Source organism: Hemiscyllium ocellatum, chromosome 1, assembly GCF_020745735.1.
Source record: "Hemiscyllium ocellatum isolate sHemOce1 chromosome 1, sHemOce1.pat.X.cur, whole genome shotgun sequence".
NCBI classification, from domain to species: Eukaryota; Metazoa; Chordata; class Chondrichthyes; order Orectolobiformes; family Hemiscylliidae; genus Hemiscyllium; species Hemiscyllium ocellatum.
In genome coordinates, this window is record NC_083401.1 from 66,350,734 (window position 1) to 66,368,185 (window position 17,452).

Sequence of the window (17,452 nt, forward strand, 5' to 3'; positions counted from 1 at the left end):
TGTCTCTCTCTCTCTGTCTGTCTCCCTGCCTCTCTGTCTCCCCTTCCCTCTCTCTCTCTCTCCCTGTCCCTCACTCTCTGTCTCTCTGCCTCTCTCTGTCCGTCTACCTCTCTCTCTTTCTCTATGTCTCTCTGCCTCTCTTTGTCTCCTTGCGTCTCTCTCTCTCTCTGGCTCCCTCCCTCACTGTGTCCCTGACTCTCTCTCTCTCTTTCTGTCTCTCTCTCTCTCTATCTCCCTCTCTCTCTGTCATCCTCCCTGCATCTCTCTCTCTCTCGCCCTGTCTCTCTCTCTCTCTCTGTCTCCCTGCATCTCTCTCTGTCTCCCAGCACCCCCCCCGTCTCCCTGCGCCGTTCTCTGTCTGTCTGTCTACCTGCGTCTCTCTGTCTGTCTCCCTCCCTGACTCTCTCTCTCTCTGTCCCTCCTCTCTCTATGTCTCTCTCTCTCTCTGTCCGTCTCCCTGCCTCTGTGTGTCTCCCTTTCCCTCTCTCTCTCCCTGTCCCTCACACTCTGTCTCCCTGCCTCTCTCTCTCCCCCTGTCCATCTACCTCTCTCTCTTTCTCTATGTCTCTCTGCCTCTCTCTGTCTCCTTGCGTCCCTCTCTCTCTGTCTCCCTCCCTCTCACTGTGTCCCTGACTCTCTCTCTCTTTCTGTCTCTCTCTCTCTATTTCCCTCTCTCTCTGTCATCCTCCCTGCGTCTCTCTCTCTCTCGCCCTGCTCTCTCTCTGTCTGTCTCCCTGCGTCTGTCTCTCTCTCTGTCTCCCTGTCTCTCTTCCTCTCTCTTTCTGTCTCCCTGCGTCTCTCTCTCTGTCTCCCTGCCTCTCTCTCTCTGTGCCTCTCTTTCTCTCTGCCTCTCTCTCTGTCCCTCTCTCTATGTCTCTCTGCCTCTCTTTGTCTCCCTGTCTCTCTCTCTCTGTCTCACTCTCTCTCCCTGTCCCTCTCTCTCTCTGTCTCCATGTCCCTCTCTCTCTATGTCTCTCTGTCTCTCTCTCTCTCTGTCCCTGTCTCCCTGCCCCTCTCTCTCTCTATCGATGTCTCTCTTTCTCTCTGTCTCCCTGTCCCTCTCTCTCCCACTCTATGTCTCTCTGCCTCTCTGTCTCCCTGTATCTCGCTCTCAATGTCATTCTCCCTGTGTCTCGCTCTCCCTGCCTCTCTCTCTTTCTGTCTGTCTCCCTGCGTTTGTCTCTCTCTGTCTGTCTCCCTGTCTCTCTCTCTCTGTCTCCTTCTCTCTCTCTCCCTGCCTCTCTCTCTCTGTCTCTCTCACTTTGCCCCCATGTCCCTCTCTTTCTCTGTCTCTCTCTCTCTGTGTCTCCCTGTCTCTCTCTCTCTGTCTCCCTGCCTCTCTCTCTGTGTCTCCCTCTCTCTGTCTCTCTCCCTCCGTCTCTCTCTGTGTGACTCCGTCTCTCTCTCTCTCTCCGTCTCCCTGCCTCTCTCTCTGCCTCCCTGTCTCTCTCTCTCTCTCTCTGCCCACCTCCCCGCAAACAGCGGAGCCCCGCTCCTACAGCCACAGCCGCTGAAAGCGCCAGCCTCGACAAGTGCTTTGCTCGGAGGCAGCCCTCTACCCCCCCCCCCCCCCCCCCCCCCCACACACACACACAGAGGCAGTCAGACACAGACACACACGAACACGCAGAGAGAGCAGGTCGATCAGGGCTGGAGTGGGGCGGTATAGAGTGGGGGGGGGGGGGGGGGCGGTTTGTTCACAGATCGAATATCCCAAACAGCCCATTCCTCAGTGCACTTCCTCAGCGCCATCTTTTGCTCCCTGTTTAGGATCAGGAGCCCAAGAGAAGGGGGGTGGGTGGGGGGTGGTTTTGGGGGAGGAGGCTGTTCTCGAGTTGACAGATCGAATCCGATCCGATCCGATTATGCCGTTTCCAGGAGCTCGGCTGCTTTAGGACGAGTTGAGAGCTCAGGTTCTCGGCGCTGGATATGGGTTAGTAAGTAGCAAACCGGCGATATCTTTTTTTTCCCCGCAACGTCTGGGAGGTAGAAGCGGAGGGTCGGGGGGTGTTTCTTTTGTGGCCGATTTCAATCATTGCCACGGAACCGAGAGAGAGAGAGAAAGTCGTGTACGTGTTTAGTGAGAAGGAGTTGATGGTGCAATTCGGTTGTTTAAAAAAAAAGTCCGTCTTTTTTTTTGGTCGAATTGGAGTGGGGCGAGAGAGCCTCTAGCATCGGATTCCAGCAGCTGCAGCGATCCAGCCCAACTCGCATTGTATCTGAGGCGCGTTTACCGAGGGAGCGTGTGGACGCTGCAACAGATTCCACTTCTTGTAACCTTGTACATCTCTGTCTGTCTCTCTCTCTCTCATTTATATATACACACACACACACAAAACAAGCCACTGCAACATGACAGACCTGATCTTGTCGACATGTGAAGAAGGCTTCTGGATCACTGAAAGCGGATCGAACGATAAAATGAAGTAAACGGTGCGATCGAGGTAAAGGAAAGTGGATTGATTTGACAGGAGCCCGTAACGTGGCTCTTGGACTGGTTTGCAGGGACACGCGAAGCCTTGATCAGAGGAATTATGTGTTTTTTTTTCGCGGAGGGCAATGTGACGGACGTTTAACTTTTTTTTCGCTGTCGTGGCTGTCTTGGGGAAAAAAAATATGTCGAGCGCTGTTATAGTTTGATTAATAAAAGGCGCAGAGAGCGAATTGGAACATGCGCCCATTATTTTAACTGGTATGGAACCTTTCACTGGATTGGGAGGGGAATGCTTTTTAAAAAATAATTATTTGGACAACTTAATATTACTGGCGTAAGAGTCTGAGTTATTTTCACTGACCGTGAATTCAAATGAGTTGGAATTACAAGTCAGTCCACTTGATGTTTACAGGTTTACTTTGTATCTATTTTTGTTTCCAGATTGCAGTTTTTATTTTGTTTTGTTTGGGGGATCGGATTACTCTGGAGTAACGGAGGACACTGAGAAGTGCTGAGTGCTGCTCTTTCCACAGCCCCCCTGTGCCTCTCAGACGCTGAGTGAGATGGAGCAGAGGGAGACGGCGATGGGCTGCAGGCAGAAGCCGGCTGATGGGGATTTTCGATCGGCTGGCTGCACTGCCAAGTCCGCAGTCTCTCCTGGAGCCTTGATGCAGTCGCCCAGGAGCCAGATGAACGGGGGGAGGCTGGATCCGGACGACGAGGAGAGCGCCTGTGGTAGCCAGGACTCCAACTCCAACACAGACAGCGATAAATCAATGCAGGGAGACGGCCTGGAGGAACACGAGTTTTCTATCAAGGAGGCGAACTTCACAGACGGCAGCCTGAAACTCAAGATCCAGACCACCAAACGGCCCAAGAAACCTCCCAAGAACCTGGAGAACTACATCTGCCCTCCGGAGATCAAGATCACCATCAAACAGACAGGGGATCAGAAAAACTGCAGGTCGAGCAAAAGTAACAAGGTGTCAAAAGAAGATGAAAAGAAAAAGGTAAGAGGCTCACAACTATCCCAACTTCCTTTTGTGTTTACACTGCATCCTGATTCGTATTTTGATAGGCGATAAACATGTTTTTACAAGATGGTCGATACCCCTTGTTATGACTGCGGGGTGATGGGGGTGGGGGGATGGAAGCGATGGGAATCAGGTGGCTACAGACGCTCCCATATTAGCATGTAGCCGTTTAGGATGTAATACTTGTTTTGCGGTAACCGTCTGTTCAATACACATGCATCTTCATTAAGCATCTCTAATAACCTCTAGGACGGGTTTGAATATTCACTGAATTCTATGAAGCTAGTCATCTTGATAGTGTGTGTCATCCCAATAATTTGGAAGTATATTCATAAACCAGTCCTAAAAATTACACGAAACTAAAATTCTGTGCCGATATTACTCCCTTTTATTCATTGGAATGAGTTGTTAAATTAGTATGATTTTAGACTAAGTATAGTAAATACTTACATCTGAGTTGGAGGAGGAATACTTTCATGCTACTTTGTGGTGGAATAAATGTTGATCTTGTTGGAACAGACCATGGGTATGGGAGAAGGTTGAGTTTTGATACTGTAACCACCCCAGAGTGATCATGTTCATTTCACAAGGCCATTAAATGTTGTACTAAATATTCAGCTGGTGCTTTCAGTGTGCAGTTTTCACCCTTTCTCATAATTTGGTTTTGTCCTGTGCTCAGTCCTGAAAATGTTATGTTCTCAGTTCGAATTTGGCATCCTTCTTGGTTGGAACTTTGCCTTCCCAGGCAACAGTTTAGGGCCTTTTTTGAGGTTAATTCTGGCACTGAACTCACATTTACAAGTTTGATTAATATAAATTTTACTTTTAGAATTCAATCTTTAGTGTAGTAAGTATAGTTACACACTCTCACAGAGCTGCATTTTACGAGGTATAACATTGTTTTTGTTCAAATTGTCTCTTAATTTTGAATATATTGGTATTGCCCAGCAACATAAGACACTAACAAGGTGACATTAGTTATGTCTGACATCACTCTCCAAGCATCTGCCCATCAGTGCTCCGTTATCTGTGATCAAGGATGCCCTGCTGTGCCTATAGTGTAAACAGGCAGGCTCTGCTGATTATCTTAGTAATACCTGGAGTGAACCATACTGGAGTCATTCTGGAGTTTTTCTATGAATTAGGGCCATACAGTATCACTGTTAAATTTGATTTTGACAGTGCTGTAGGAACTAAAAATCTTGATAATTTTGCAGTGTCAATGTTTGGAAATTTTGTAAGATTTCTATTTGTGTGAGTAGCTTTTTCTCCATGTGACTAAGGAGACTCTGATTAATCATTATTGTCTTCTGTGATGTACAGAGTTAGATTTTAAAATTCAAGAGGGCACTGGGGAAATCTGAGTTTGAATAGCAACATTTTTATGGACTGGAAGTGGTTTACTGTATTACTCAGTATTGCAAAGGATGAAATAATACTGACCTTCTTAAAGGGTCTTTTCTGTGGTTAAAATGCATTTGTGGTGGAGCACTTAAAAGTTATAGTTCCCAGCCGAGCTATATTGTATTGTCCTTTTAGAATCTTTGCGCAAGGGAATTGTGAAAATAGGAAGCCTCAAGCTATAGTCGTAAATATATGAAGTATACATTTATTAGAAACCTTCCCCTTTAAATGTGAGTCTAAGGCCTCCTACCCCACCCCCTTCCTAAAGCTGAATGTTTTACTATCAAGATTGTGTCTTGGCTCATAGTGCAATGGAAGTAATTGGAACCAGTCTGTGCTGGTCAGGGCAGATTGTAAAAATCCAATTCTGTGGCATGTTGGGGAAATGGTATATAATTTACTCTGTTCTATTTGATGTCCTTATACAAAATTTTTAATACTTAAATATTTCCAGCGCAGCAAACCTATATAGTAGGATTTTAAAGAAAATAATGTATACTTTTGATAAACTCATTGCAACTTGTTAAAAATTATCCAGGGAATGCTCACAAAAGTAGTTTTGAATTCCAGCATATCAGTTTCATGCATTTCATTAGCTTATAAAAGGTGAAACTTACTCGTAGTTAATTTATTTATCATGTTTCAAATTACTCCCCCTTGTATGTCGATGTTTGTGGTTATTAGCCTATTGCTGTGTGTTACAGTGCACACAAATAAATATAAATGTTTTCTAATTTTGGCATAGAATTCAGTGCTGATTTGAAGTTCAAATTTGGATTACAGATTTATCATTCTGCAGGCCTGATGTGAAAAGGATCCAAATAGACTATTTATTACAAAAATAGTTTATCAATTTCATTTGAAGTTGGTGAAAAATTTAGATGTTAAGAGTCACAGAACTACCCAGTCACATGATGTATTGTTTCACTCTGAATATGATATTGGAAACAGCATTCATTCCTTGATAGCCTGGAATTGTTTTGCTTGAGACTAGAAATACAAAACAGCATAGGCATTTAAAGTTTTGCTAACAATGTCAAAATCGGTATGGGCCAGGAACTCATCTAAATGTGTTGTAGGAAGCGAAGATTGCAAATAATCTTGGTCAACCTCAGACTGTCGCTAAGGAGAAACTATTTTATGGCCTTTTGCCTCTGGTAAGTTTATGGATCCAAAGATGCGCAGGTTAGGTGGATTAGCCATGCTAAATTGCCTATAGTATCTAGGAATGTACGACTAGGTGGATGAGACATGGGAACTCAGGGTTGATGCATACCCACTCCCTTCCCTTTTTGGATCTACAGTATTAGATTTCTCCTGAATCTTCTTTGTTGCAAGGAATACTACCCTCAGCTGGCTAACGGAACCCTATCCATGATTCTTGGAACTATTCTAGTAAACCTCCTTTGAACCCTTTCAAAGGCTATTGGTGACCACAACTAGATGCAGCATTCCAGATGGGATATACTGCCGATGAAACTACCAATACAAATTCTTATTGACCTCATCTGGAATTTATTCAGTGAAGATATTAGGGTAATAGGTATTATTAAAAAAAAACACTTTTTATTACTGGTAGGTAGTTGTCTTAGTGCCAATGGAGGTGAGAGGGAGCTCAAAAAATTGTACACCTTCCTGACAAGAAATAACTATGTAATGGTGATATTGGCGTTTAGTGCAGTGTCTTAATTTGAGCTCATTTTGAAAGGTAAATGTCAGTATTTAAGATTGGATGTATAATTGGTGTACAATAGAAACATGGATGCATTTTCAAAACTGAGGAAGGCCGGATAGATCTTAAAGTTTTTGTTTACTTCTCTGTTAAGTAATACATTTTTTGGTGTTAAGTAGTGGTTGCGTCTGCTCTGCTTTCACCTTTAGATGTGGACTCTGCTCCAATCCAAACTGATGGGATGAGACTCCTCTGCTTATTGACTCTAAGCAATTTCCAGGCAATGACGTTGGGTACCTTTAACATAATTGTAATATGGATAAAATCTGCAGTGCTGGGCTGCACCAATTTAGCATTAAGACCAGCAGTCCAAACTCAATGAGACCACAGGATGACTAATGTTGAAAATGAAAATAAAAATGTCATACTGCTATAGTGAGGGGTGATTTTCTGAACTTGGGACTGACTGAGCGTATTGTTTGGATGGAATAAAGGGCATTTTACTCTACATCTGATGATATATGTGATTTGCAGATGCTTGTTGTCCAGACTAGCAATGAGAAATGTTCCATTTCCCTGCATTAATGTACCTTACCATGGCAAGCAAAAAAATCCTTATTACAATAGTTTTCATTGTACTAAAGACATGTTCCTCCTCTTCACTTGTAAGTGGAGTAAAATCCTAAATGTTTCAATTCAAGTACATTTTCAATCTCTGTCTCAGTTTGATGCACTTAAGGTTTCCTAGTAACATATGCACAGACTTTGTTGCATGACTGATCTTGGCACTGTGGTACTTTAACATCTCATGAAGAAAAAAAAATGATTGACTGGCATCTTGGTAAAATGGCATGGCCAGTCTGGGAATGATGGATGAAATGAAATATGCTCCACATAATTGGTGCAGCTATTTGCAAAGTGGGAAGCGACGTATTTTATCTCTTTACCTTCTGTATCTTGGCATGGACTAGGTCTTTCTTTTCTAGTCCACATGCTGAATTGCAGCATTGCCTCTGTTACCTCTTGCCTCACTTGTTCTCCCTTCTTGATTGCATTGCTGCTTCTTAATAGCAACAACATGAGACTAAAAATGGGAACCATACACTTAGCACAACGGTTGGAAAGTCAATGGGTGAGTCTCAGGCAGGGCGAAACAGATCTATAAATTCACTACAGACAAGAGGGCATAAAGTGGTCTCTCCCTGACCACTGTCTGAAGATGAACTGCTAATCTGTAACCTTGGTGTCCTAAAAACTCGAAAATGGAGCTGCTGATCTATTTTTGATCCAATGCTAGGACTGAATAATTTTATCTCTGTAATATTTCCTATTTGTACCCATCTCTAAATGAATTTAATCTTAACTGCTGTTGAAACTCTCATCTATTTGTCATCACTGAGCTTGATTTTTCTAATGCTACTCTGGCAGCTTGCCATCATTCACAAATCTGAACTAATCCAAACCCTTGCTGTCTGTGTCCCAAGCTAGATCCTGTCCCAGTTATCCATCATCCTTATAGAACATAGAACATAGAAAAATACAGTGCAGTACAGGCCCTTGGGCCCTCGATGTTGCGCCGACCCAAGCCCACCTAACCTACACTAGCCCAATATCCTCCATATGCCTATCCAATGCCCGTTTAAATGCCCAAAATGTTCTCTAACCTACATTGGCTCCAAGTCCAAAAATGCATCCTGCTCAAAAAGCTCATCTTTGTTTTTAAATTATTTACAGCCTCCCTTAACTGGCAAATTGGATGCAAAGTTGGTTTGATGGTAGGAAGCAGAGGGTAATAGTGGAAGGATGCTTATCGGACTGGAGGCCTATGATGCAGGGGTCAGTGTTGGGCCCATTGCTGTTTTTTATTGATATGAATGATTTGGATGAGAATGTACAAGGCATGATTACTAGGTTTACTGATGACACTAAAATAGGCAGTATCGTGGACAGTGAGGAAGGTTTTCAGAAATTGCGGCAGGACTTTGATCAACTAAGAAAGTGGGCTGAGAAATGGCAAATGGAGGTTAATATAGATTAGTGTGAGGTCTTGGAAAGTCAAATCAAGGTTGGAGTTTCATGGCCTTAAGGAATATAGTGGAAAAGAGCGATCTTGGAGTTCAGGTTTCACAGTTCCCTGAAATTGGAGTCACAGGTAGACAGGAGAGTGAAGAAAGCTTTTGGCACTCTGGTCAGGGCATTGAGAATAGAAGTTGGCAACTTATGTTGCAGTTTTCAGAATGTTGATGAGGCTGCATTGGAATATTGTGTTCAGTTTGGTCATAGAGTCATAGAGATGTGCAGCATGGAAACAGACCCTTCAGTCCAACTCATCCATGACCTGATATCCCAACCCACTTTAGTCCCAACTGCCAATACCTGGCCCATATTCCTCCAAACACTTTCTATTCATATACCCATCCAGATGCCTTTTAAATGTTGCAATTATGCCAGTCTCCACCACTTCGTCTGGCAGCTCATTCCATACACGTACTTCCCACTGCGTGAAAAAGTTGCCCCTTATGTCTCTTTTATATCTTTCCCCTCTCACCCCCCCCTAAACCTATGCCCTCTAATTCTGGACTCCCCCACCCCAGGGAAAAGACTTTGTCTATTTATCGTATCCATGCCCCTCATGATTTTGTAAACCTTTATAAAGTCACCCCTCAGTCTCCGATGCTTCAGGGAAAACAACATCTCCCTGTAGCTCAAATCCTCCAACCCTGGCAACATTAAATTTCTGAACCCTTTCAAGTTTCACAACATCTTTCCAATAGGAAGGAGACTAGAATTGCACACAATATTCCAACAGTGGCCTAATCAATGTCTTGTACAGCCGCAACATGACCTCCCAACTCCTGTACTCGGTACTCTGAACAATAAAGGAAGGCACACCATATGCTTTCTTCACTATCCTATCTACCTGTGACTCTACTTTCAAGGAGCTATGAACCTGCACTCCAAGGTCTCTTTGTTCAGCAACAGTTATAGGAAGGATGTTATTAAACTGAAAAGAGAACAGAAGAAATTTACAGTGATGTTGCCTGGACTCAATGTTCTAAGTTATAGGGAGAGGTCGGACAAGCTAGGACTTCTTTCTTTAGAGGTTAGGAGACTGAAGGGGCACCTTATAAAGGTGTTTAAGATCATGAAAGGCATGGATAGGGTGAATGCACTCAGTCTTTTTCCTGGGGTTGGGGAATCGAGGACTAGAAGGCATCAGTTTAAGGTTAAAGGGGAAAGAATAAAAGGGAACCTGAGGTGTAGTGTTTTTAAACAGAGGGTGATAAGCATATGGAATGAACTGACAGTGGAAGTGGTTGAAGTGGGTGCTTTAACAATATTTAAAAGACATTTGGACAAATGCATGGATAGAGTCATAGAGTCCGACAGCACTGAGATAGGCCCTTTGGCCCAAACTGGTCCATGCCAACCAAAATGTCCCTGCATACTCTCACCATTTCCCTGCGCTTGCCTTATATCCTTTTAATCCTTTCTACTTGTGTTTTCATTCGCTTTGATGGTTATTATAGATGGTTATGGTAAGATAGCCTGTACTGCTTGTGGTCAAGACAGTGATGGTGTTAGCAGTTTCATTTAAACAGAGGTTCTTTTTAAATGTTATTTTATGACCAAACATTTATTGAGATTGAACCTTTAATTAAGAAGATCAGCTGACTGAGTTGGAAAAAAATATTTTTCTCTGTTTCAAAGCATTTTAACTTCTCACCTCATGAAATGACCATGACCTGTAACTGGAGAGGTGTCAGCATCAGAACTACAGAACAACTTCAGAACTAGGGGCAGGAATAGGCAATTCATCTTTTGCCTCGGGACCCTCAAACCCCTGGGCATCAATGTGGATTTGACCAGTTTTCTCATTTCTCCTCTCCCCACCTTAGCCCTGTTCCAACCTTCTAGCTCAGCATCGCCCTCAGGACCTGTCCCACCTGTCCATCTTCCTTCCCATCTATCTGCTCCATCCTCCCCTCCGACCTATCACTCTTACCCTCACCTCCATCCACCTATTGCACTTTCAGCTTCCCCCAGCCTCATCTCCCCTCCCATTTATCTCTCACCCCCCCCAGCCCACAAGCCTCATTCCTGATGAAGGGCTTTTGCCTGAAACGTTGATTTTCTTGCTCCTCTGATGCTGCCTGACCTTCGGTGCTTTTCCAGCACCACACTCTTGACTCTAATCTCCAGCATCAGTAGTCCTCACTTTCTCCTAATTCCGCCCCTTGAACCTACTCCACCATTCAATATGATCATGGCTGACCTCATCTTAGCTTTCACTCCTCTTTCCTGTCCATAGCACTTCAATTCATTACTAATTTAAAAAAAATAGTCCATCTCCTCCTTAAATATACTCCATGTCCAAAGCATCTCTGGGGGAGTGAATTCCTCAGATTCACAACACTTTTCGAGAAGTAGTTCTCCTCATCTCTGGTTTAAATCTGCTACCTCTTATCCTAAAACTATGACCTCTCCTTCGAGATTGCCTCACATGAGGAAACATCTTCTCTACATCTACTTCAAGAATCTGCTTTGGCATCTTTTATACCTCAATCAGATCCACTGCCATTTATAAAGTTCAGATAGTGTAGGCTTAAACTGCTCAATCTCTCTTCATAAGACAAACCCCTCATCTCTTCTGCCTTTGCCTCCTGTTGAGTTGTTGTGTCCGAGAAGTTGCTGCCTGGAAGTACTTACTGACTTCACTTTCCTGGTGTTGTAAAATTTTGGAATGTGTCCATTATTGGACAGGTCTTCATAACTGGTTGAATATTCTTATACTGCTAAGATTGCAATTTGACTCAAGCAGTCTGATTCCATCAACAAAGTTCAATGATGAAATGAAAAAATCAGTTTATCAGTTATCAGCACTTGGGCTCGTGGTTGAGAGTCATAGAGTGGAAGCAGGTCATTTGGCTTAGCAAGTCTACACTAACCCTCAAACGAACATCCCACCCAGACCCAACCCCCTGCATTTCCCGTGGCCAAATCCACTTAGCCTGCTTATCCCTGAACACTATGGGCAATCTAGCATAGCCAATGCACCTAACCTGTGCATCTTTAGACTGTGGGAGAAAACTGGAGCACTCAGCGAAGTCCCCACAGACAGTCACCCGAGGATGGAATTGAACCTGGGTCCCTGGTATTGTGAGGCTACAGTGCTAACCACTGAGCCACTTTCATTTTGATTTTGTACAGTGTTTCAAGGCAATGTTGTTTTATAAACAATCCTTCCTTGCATAATTTGGTTTTTGCATCTTTCCTCCCTTAACTATATGTGAAATTCTCCTTAATCACTAACATTCCACTTCCATTAGCCACTGTTGACTCTGAAGGATGACATTGAATCATTTTGTAATTCACCACTTGGGAGTACAAGTATTACTTTGTTTAAACTTGTTCTCTTGTGGTAGCAGAGGTTAAAGTTCCCTCTCTCAACTTCCTCAACTGTAGCTTTCATCCCTGTTTTCAGATGCTCCTTAAAGCCTACTGCTTTGCAAAGCTTTTTGTCATCTTGCCTCATATCTCCTTATCTGTTTGATGCAAACTTTGATTGATATAACTCTCATTGTGTCTTGGAACATTTTACAGCTTTGAAGATGATATTTGCAAATAGTTGTTATTGTTAATACATATGTGAAACTACAGGCTGGCTGTGAGATCATTGGAGTACTTGGACTACCCTTAAAAATCAGACTTTTAGTGAGACCTGGTAAGAGATCTGCTTATTTCAGGACTTCTCTCCATAAATGTGTGATTTAAAAAAGTAAGAAGTTATTTGCTGAGGTAAAAAGACATGATATTTGTTAAATTAAGCACTTTCTATTTGTAAACACTGGCATTTGATATTGTATGGAAATCTGTACCCTTTAGCAAACTTTGGAATGACTGAGTGATAAATAGCCAAATAATCATCATGTTGGAAAGTGGAAGAAAATAAAAATTAAAATAAAACTAACTGAAATAACAACAATGACAGTGTATTGGAGTTCAACATAGAAGGTCACTCATTCAAGTCCCAACTGCCTGAAATTATTCCAATTTGGGCAGTGTGTGTTCATGTAAGCCAGTTTGCTAGATGGAGCTGTTGGGTGACATTGAGACTCTGCTGGCGGAGCTGTTGTTAACTTTCTTAAAAGAAAATGTGAAACATAAAGTTCAACAAGTAAGAATAATTGACTGGTTAGGCTGGGAAGAAAACTAAAAAAAGGACAGGAACTAAAAAGGATAGAATATAATTATAAAATCTGAACTCCCAACATTATAGGCGCAAGATTTTATTTGACATCCATGCGTTTTGCAAATCATTCAACTGACTGTGTGAAGATGTAGTGTTAGTCTAGGTCGACAGGATTTTGGATTAGTTCTTTGGCAAAGCTGATTACATAAATTTAAAGAATTGCTGTTGCTACTGTAATCTGTTACATGTAAACACAACTGAACCGTTAATATGCTATCGACCTCTGATCTCAGACGTGTAACTGAACTCGGCTGTGCGTCATTGGGAGTAAACACTCTCGGACCAATTACTGTCCATTGATTCAGGAAATTGCAAATGATACTTACTTGGTGACTATCCTCATTTTAAAAGGCTTTATGTGTTTACGCTTGGACTATTTATTGGTCATAAATGTTTACTATTTTCCCAGTGCTAAGTAATTTGGTATGGGTCAGCTCCTTATTCTCTTGGTACCTTACTAACTGACTTCACACTTGTGATTGCTGCAGAACTGTTGACTTCTATTGACATTATGACATTAAATATTGGACGATGGACAGCCTTAATGTACCTTTTCCTGAACAGAGGCAGCAGTTTCCAAAAAAAAACTGGAAAACATTTCAGAAGGAACTCGTCATAACTGTTGGAAAGAATGTAAAATTCAGTTTGTTTTGTTTGACAGCAATGTAATAAAACATAGGATAAAAAGCAACATGTGTGAAAGTAGGTGTAAAATAAGGAAGTCATTACAAAACTTTGTTGGCTAAATATTAATGTTCTGAGCAATTTGTAGCCTTCAGAATATTCAGTGAGTGTTTTGCTTTTATTAGATTGAGTATTCAATTACTGTATTGGACTTTATTTGGCCCTCAGCAAAATGAGTGCTTTATAAGGAACTGACCTGCTTAACATTGTCAATGGGTTGAAGTATTCTGACCATTTAAAGAGACAAAGAACAAGTGATTCCGTGTGATTCAACATTAGACTTGGGAACTGCCACAGATTCGTGGGGAAAATAAAACTGTTCCTTAAATTGTCCTGCACGTTTTCAAAGTTGAAAAGAAATGACAAAACATTCCCATTGAATTCTTGTTTTTCCCTTGGCCTACTTAATGCATATATTTTAGAACAATACTAAATATTTGTCAGACTATGACAGAAAGTTTGCACAGAGGTTTCGGCTCTGATAGTGGAGAGCATTGTGACCAAACTCTGAAGAGTGCTGTGGACATACTTTTAAATGTTATTGTTGAGAATTGTATATATAATCTTACCCGGCAAAGAGCTGTTGCTGCTACTGCTGCTGCTGTGCAACGTTACCGAATGCTTTGGGCTTCAGTGGTCAACATATTCAGGTCATGGCTTTCCTGATTTTTTTTGGTGATTAATTTTAACACCTGGAATTTGATAAAGTTGTGAACCAGCAGCTCACATCTTTGATTGATATTCTTGTTGATTGAAACTGCAAAATGTAACCTGTATTTTGAAAAATGTTCTTTTTAAGTTCTTTATGACTCATTTATTTCAAATGCATTCTTAAAGCAAGCGACTCGTGCTTATTTTATCAAAGCAGTCATTGAATGTGGGTGTTGTTGACAATGCCAGCATTTATTGCCCAGCCCTAATTACCCTTCTGAAATTGATGGTGAACTGCCACCTTGAGCTGCTACAGTTCTTGTAAATATCAAACACTCTTGTGGTGCTTATGGGGGAGAAAACAGGATTTTGATTCAGTGGTAATGAAAGAACAGCAAATCAGATTGGTATGCAACTTGGAAGGGAATCTACAGGTAGTCTTCTGAAGTGTTCCTGTTCTTCCAGCTGGGGTTTCTAAGGTGCTGTTGAAGTAGCATTTGTGGGTAAGGTAAATAGGCAAAGTCTTTTCCCTGGGGTCAGGGAGTCTAGAACTAGAGGTCATAAGCTTAGGGTGAGAGGAGAAAGATATAAAAGAGACCTAAGGGGCAACGTTTTTACACAGAGGTGGTACGTGTATGGAGTGAGCTGCCAGAGGATGTGGTGGAGGCTGGTACAATTGCAACATTTAAGAAGCATCTGGATGGGTATATGGATAGGAAGGGTTTGGAGCGATATGGGCTGGTTGCTAGCAGGTGGGACTAGATTGAGTTGGGATATCTAGTTGGCATGGACCAAAGGATCTGTTTCCATGCTGTACATCTCTATGACTCTATGAGGTTGATGTAGCATATGTTGTGCAATCTGTATATGTTGTACAACATCACTGTATGCTGGTAATGGAAGAATTAAACTTAAATATTACTTAAAAGATAATGGATTGGATTGATGGTTGTTTAACTTTGTATAATGTCAAACTTCTTGAGTGCCTTTGGATGTGTATTCATTCAGACAAATGGAGAAGATTTCATCAGATTGAGGTAATAGCAGTGCCATACGCACATTACATCTTGTAGCAACTGGCAAGACTTTGAAGAGTCTGGAGATGAGTCACTTATCAGAGAATATACGGTCTGTGACCTTTATTTTTGTAGATACCTTGTTTATGAGATCAGGCGAGATGGAATTCTGTTCAATGGTGAAGTTCCCTTGAATTTGATGCTGGTGGATTCAACAATGATAATGCCAATGAGTGTGAAGCAGAGGCACTTTGGTTCTCTTTTGTTGGATATGGTTTCTGCCTGACACTAGTGTGGCACAGATGTTGCTTGTCGGTTGTCAACACGAGCCTCAATGCTCTCCAGGAATTGTTGTTGCGAGTATAGACTGCTTCATGACCTAAGGACTTGTGAATGTTATTGACCACTGTATAGCCATCAGCAAACATCTCTTTTGTCTTCATGATAGAGCAAAGGTCAATGATAAAGCAGCACTAGATAGATCTCCCTGCACTATTTGTTCAGTTTAGTTCCGTATCCAATGGGGAATTTAACATGCAACTTTGCTGGAAACTGCTTTGTATCAGATGAGGATGTGAGTACGTTAGGAACAGAAATATTTGAAGATTTACATCAGTGCTCTTCAAAGGCACAAATTAATTTATCACTGTCTATTCCAGGAACAGTAAGTCAGTTAACGTAATGTGCTGGTTTCCAGATACCCCACCTTCTGTACTCTCAAAGAATAGGAACTGATTTTCTATTGTTCTTTGGATCGATGACTTTCTGTTTCCTACATCTTCTCATCAAGGGATAGAATATCTTATCTATCCTCCAAATATCTTAGTTTTCAAGTTACACTTTTATAGATTTAATTCACATACACTTATTAAAGTTCAATGTTAAATAATAATAATCTACATAGCTTTTGCTTATGCATCAATTGGTCATTCATGCCACTAAGGCATATTTTTTGCTCTTAAAATGGATGGCATTTTGCAGAAACATAAAGCTCTGGTAGTCTTTGGAACTTAGGAGGCTCTAAAAACATTACATTTAAAAAATTCAGTATTTCAACAGCTCCAACTTCTGTTGCTTCTCTTCACTGGTACAATAGAGATTCCTTGATTAACTCAATGCTTCACAAATGAAATGTCTGTCATTAAATAGGTTGGCATTAATACAGTTCTTACCCGCCAACAGTGTTCACCACTCCTCATGACTCTGACAGGACTCATTCTGCTCAAACTCAGTGACAATGTGCTTCTCCCTCCCTCAGCACCTCCCCAACCAAGGTTCAGTCTTTCTTCCTAAGCCCCTGAGAGTGTTGACTCTCTCCCTTACCCCACAAAATTTCAAATTCTAACATTGGCTGGATAGGAGCCAGGGATCCCAAGGTGACTTGGGAGCTGGGTTGTGAGTTGGGGTGAACACTCACTTTGATGCTGAGTGCTGTTAAGCTAGTGTTAGCATAGTTTGTGTGTGGGGAGTGGTGGGAACATTTTTTGGAAGAGGGTGAACATTGCTGCGGGTGCCAGGGTGCTTTGACACTCCAGCTCATCAAAAGTTATAGTGGTTTTATATCTGCTATGAAAAGCTTTTGAATAAATCCTTGTAAATACCAAGGTGCTGATAGTGTAAACAGCCCAATTCTGTGTTTTTCTGGTCAATCATTTAGAAATCTGTGATCAGTAAAATTGGCACATAGAGTTTAAATTTCCTGTGTATGGATTGAAGATGTACTTAAATCTGAATGTCCTCAGGATCCCAAAGCACACCACTGATATAAATTGAGTTGAAAGCTTTTTTGCATGAAAAGAAATCTGGGCACATATTGTTTAGGTACATCCACAGTGCTGTTGGGAAAGGAATTCCAGGATTTTGACCGAGTAGTAGAGAAAAAAAACATTTGTACATTTCTGAGTCAGGTTGGTGTGTGGCTTGGAGAGGAACATGGTGATGAACCGGGGCAGATAAATGGCAGGCATTCATTAATGATTTTTTAAAGAACTTATAGAAGCTTATATCAAATGGAAGCCCAATACTGCAGAAAGCATTAAGCAGCATAAAAAGTCTTGGTGAAAGTAAAAAGCCAGTGATTGACACAATGGCCTGGCAATGAGACATAACCTGCCCCCTTACACTGGCCAACACTGTCAGGATCAAACCTGCCAGGTTTTGTGTTGGGCACAGACCTCTCCTATATCCTGCATTAGCAGGATGAGCTCCTTGACTAGAGATTGATTCCCCAGTTAAGATCCTCAGTTAGGCCAGAAGTGGGCAGATAACCCAAAGCCTCTTGCTATTGATAAAATTGTGGTAGGG

The 17,452-nt window shown here is 42.0% G+C and overlaps 1 protein-coding gene across 3 annotated transcripts in view; it reads left to right on the forward strand.

The window, feature by feature from the left end:
- Positions 1 to 1,891: 1,891 nt before the first annotated feature.
- The window catches only part of setbp1 (SET binding protein 1), a 308,361-nt gene continuing 292,800 nt past the window's right edge, over positions 1,892 to 17,452 (forward strand). For 2 of the 3 annotated variants that reach the window (XM_060821616.1, XM_060821713.1), the window contains exons 1-2: positions 2,095 to 2,444; positions 2,876 to 3,444. In XM_060821616.1, coding sequence (XP_060677599.1) covers positions 2,998 to 3,444 — 447 coding nt within the window. In that variant the 5' untranslated portion in view covers positions 2,095 to 2,444; positions 2,876 to 2,997. Of the gene's footprint in view, positions 1,934 to 2,094; positions 2,445 to 2,875; positions 3,445 to 17,452 lie in introns of those variants that run through there. The other variant, XM_060821651.1, reaches the window with a different exon arrangement.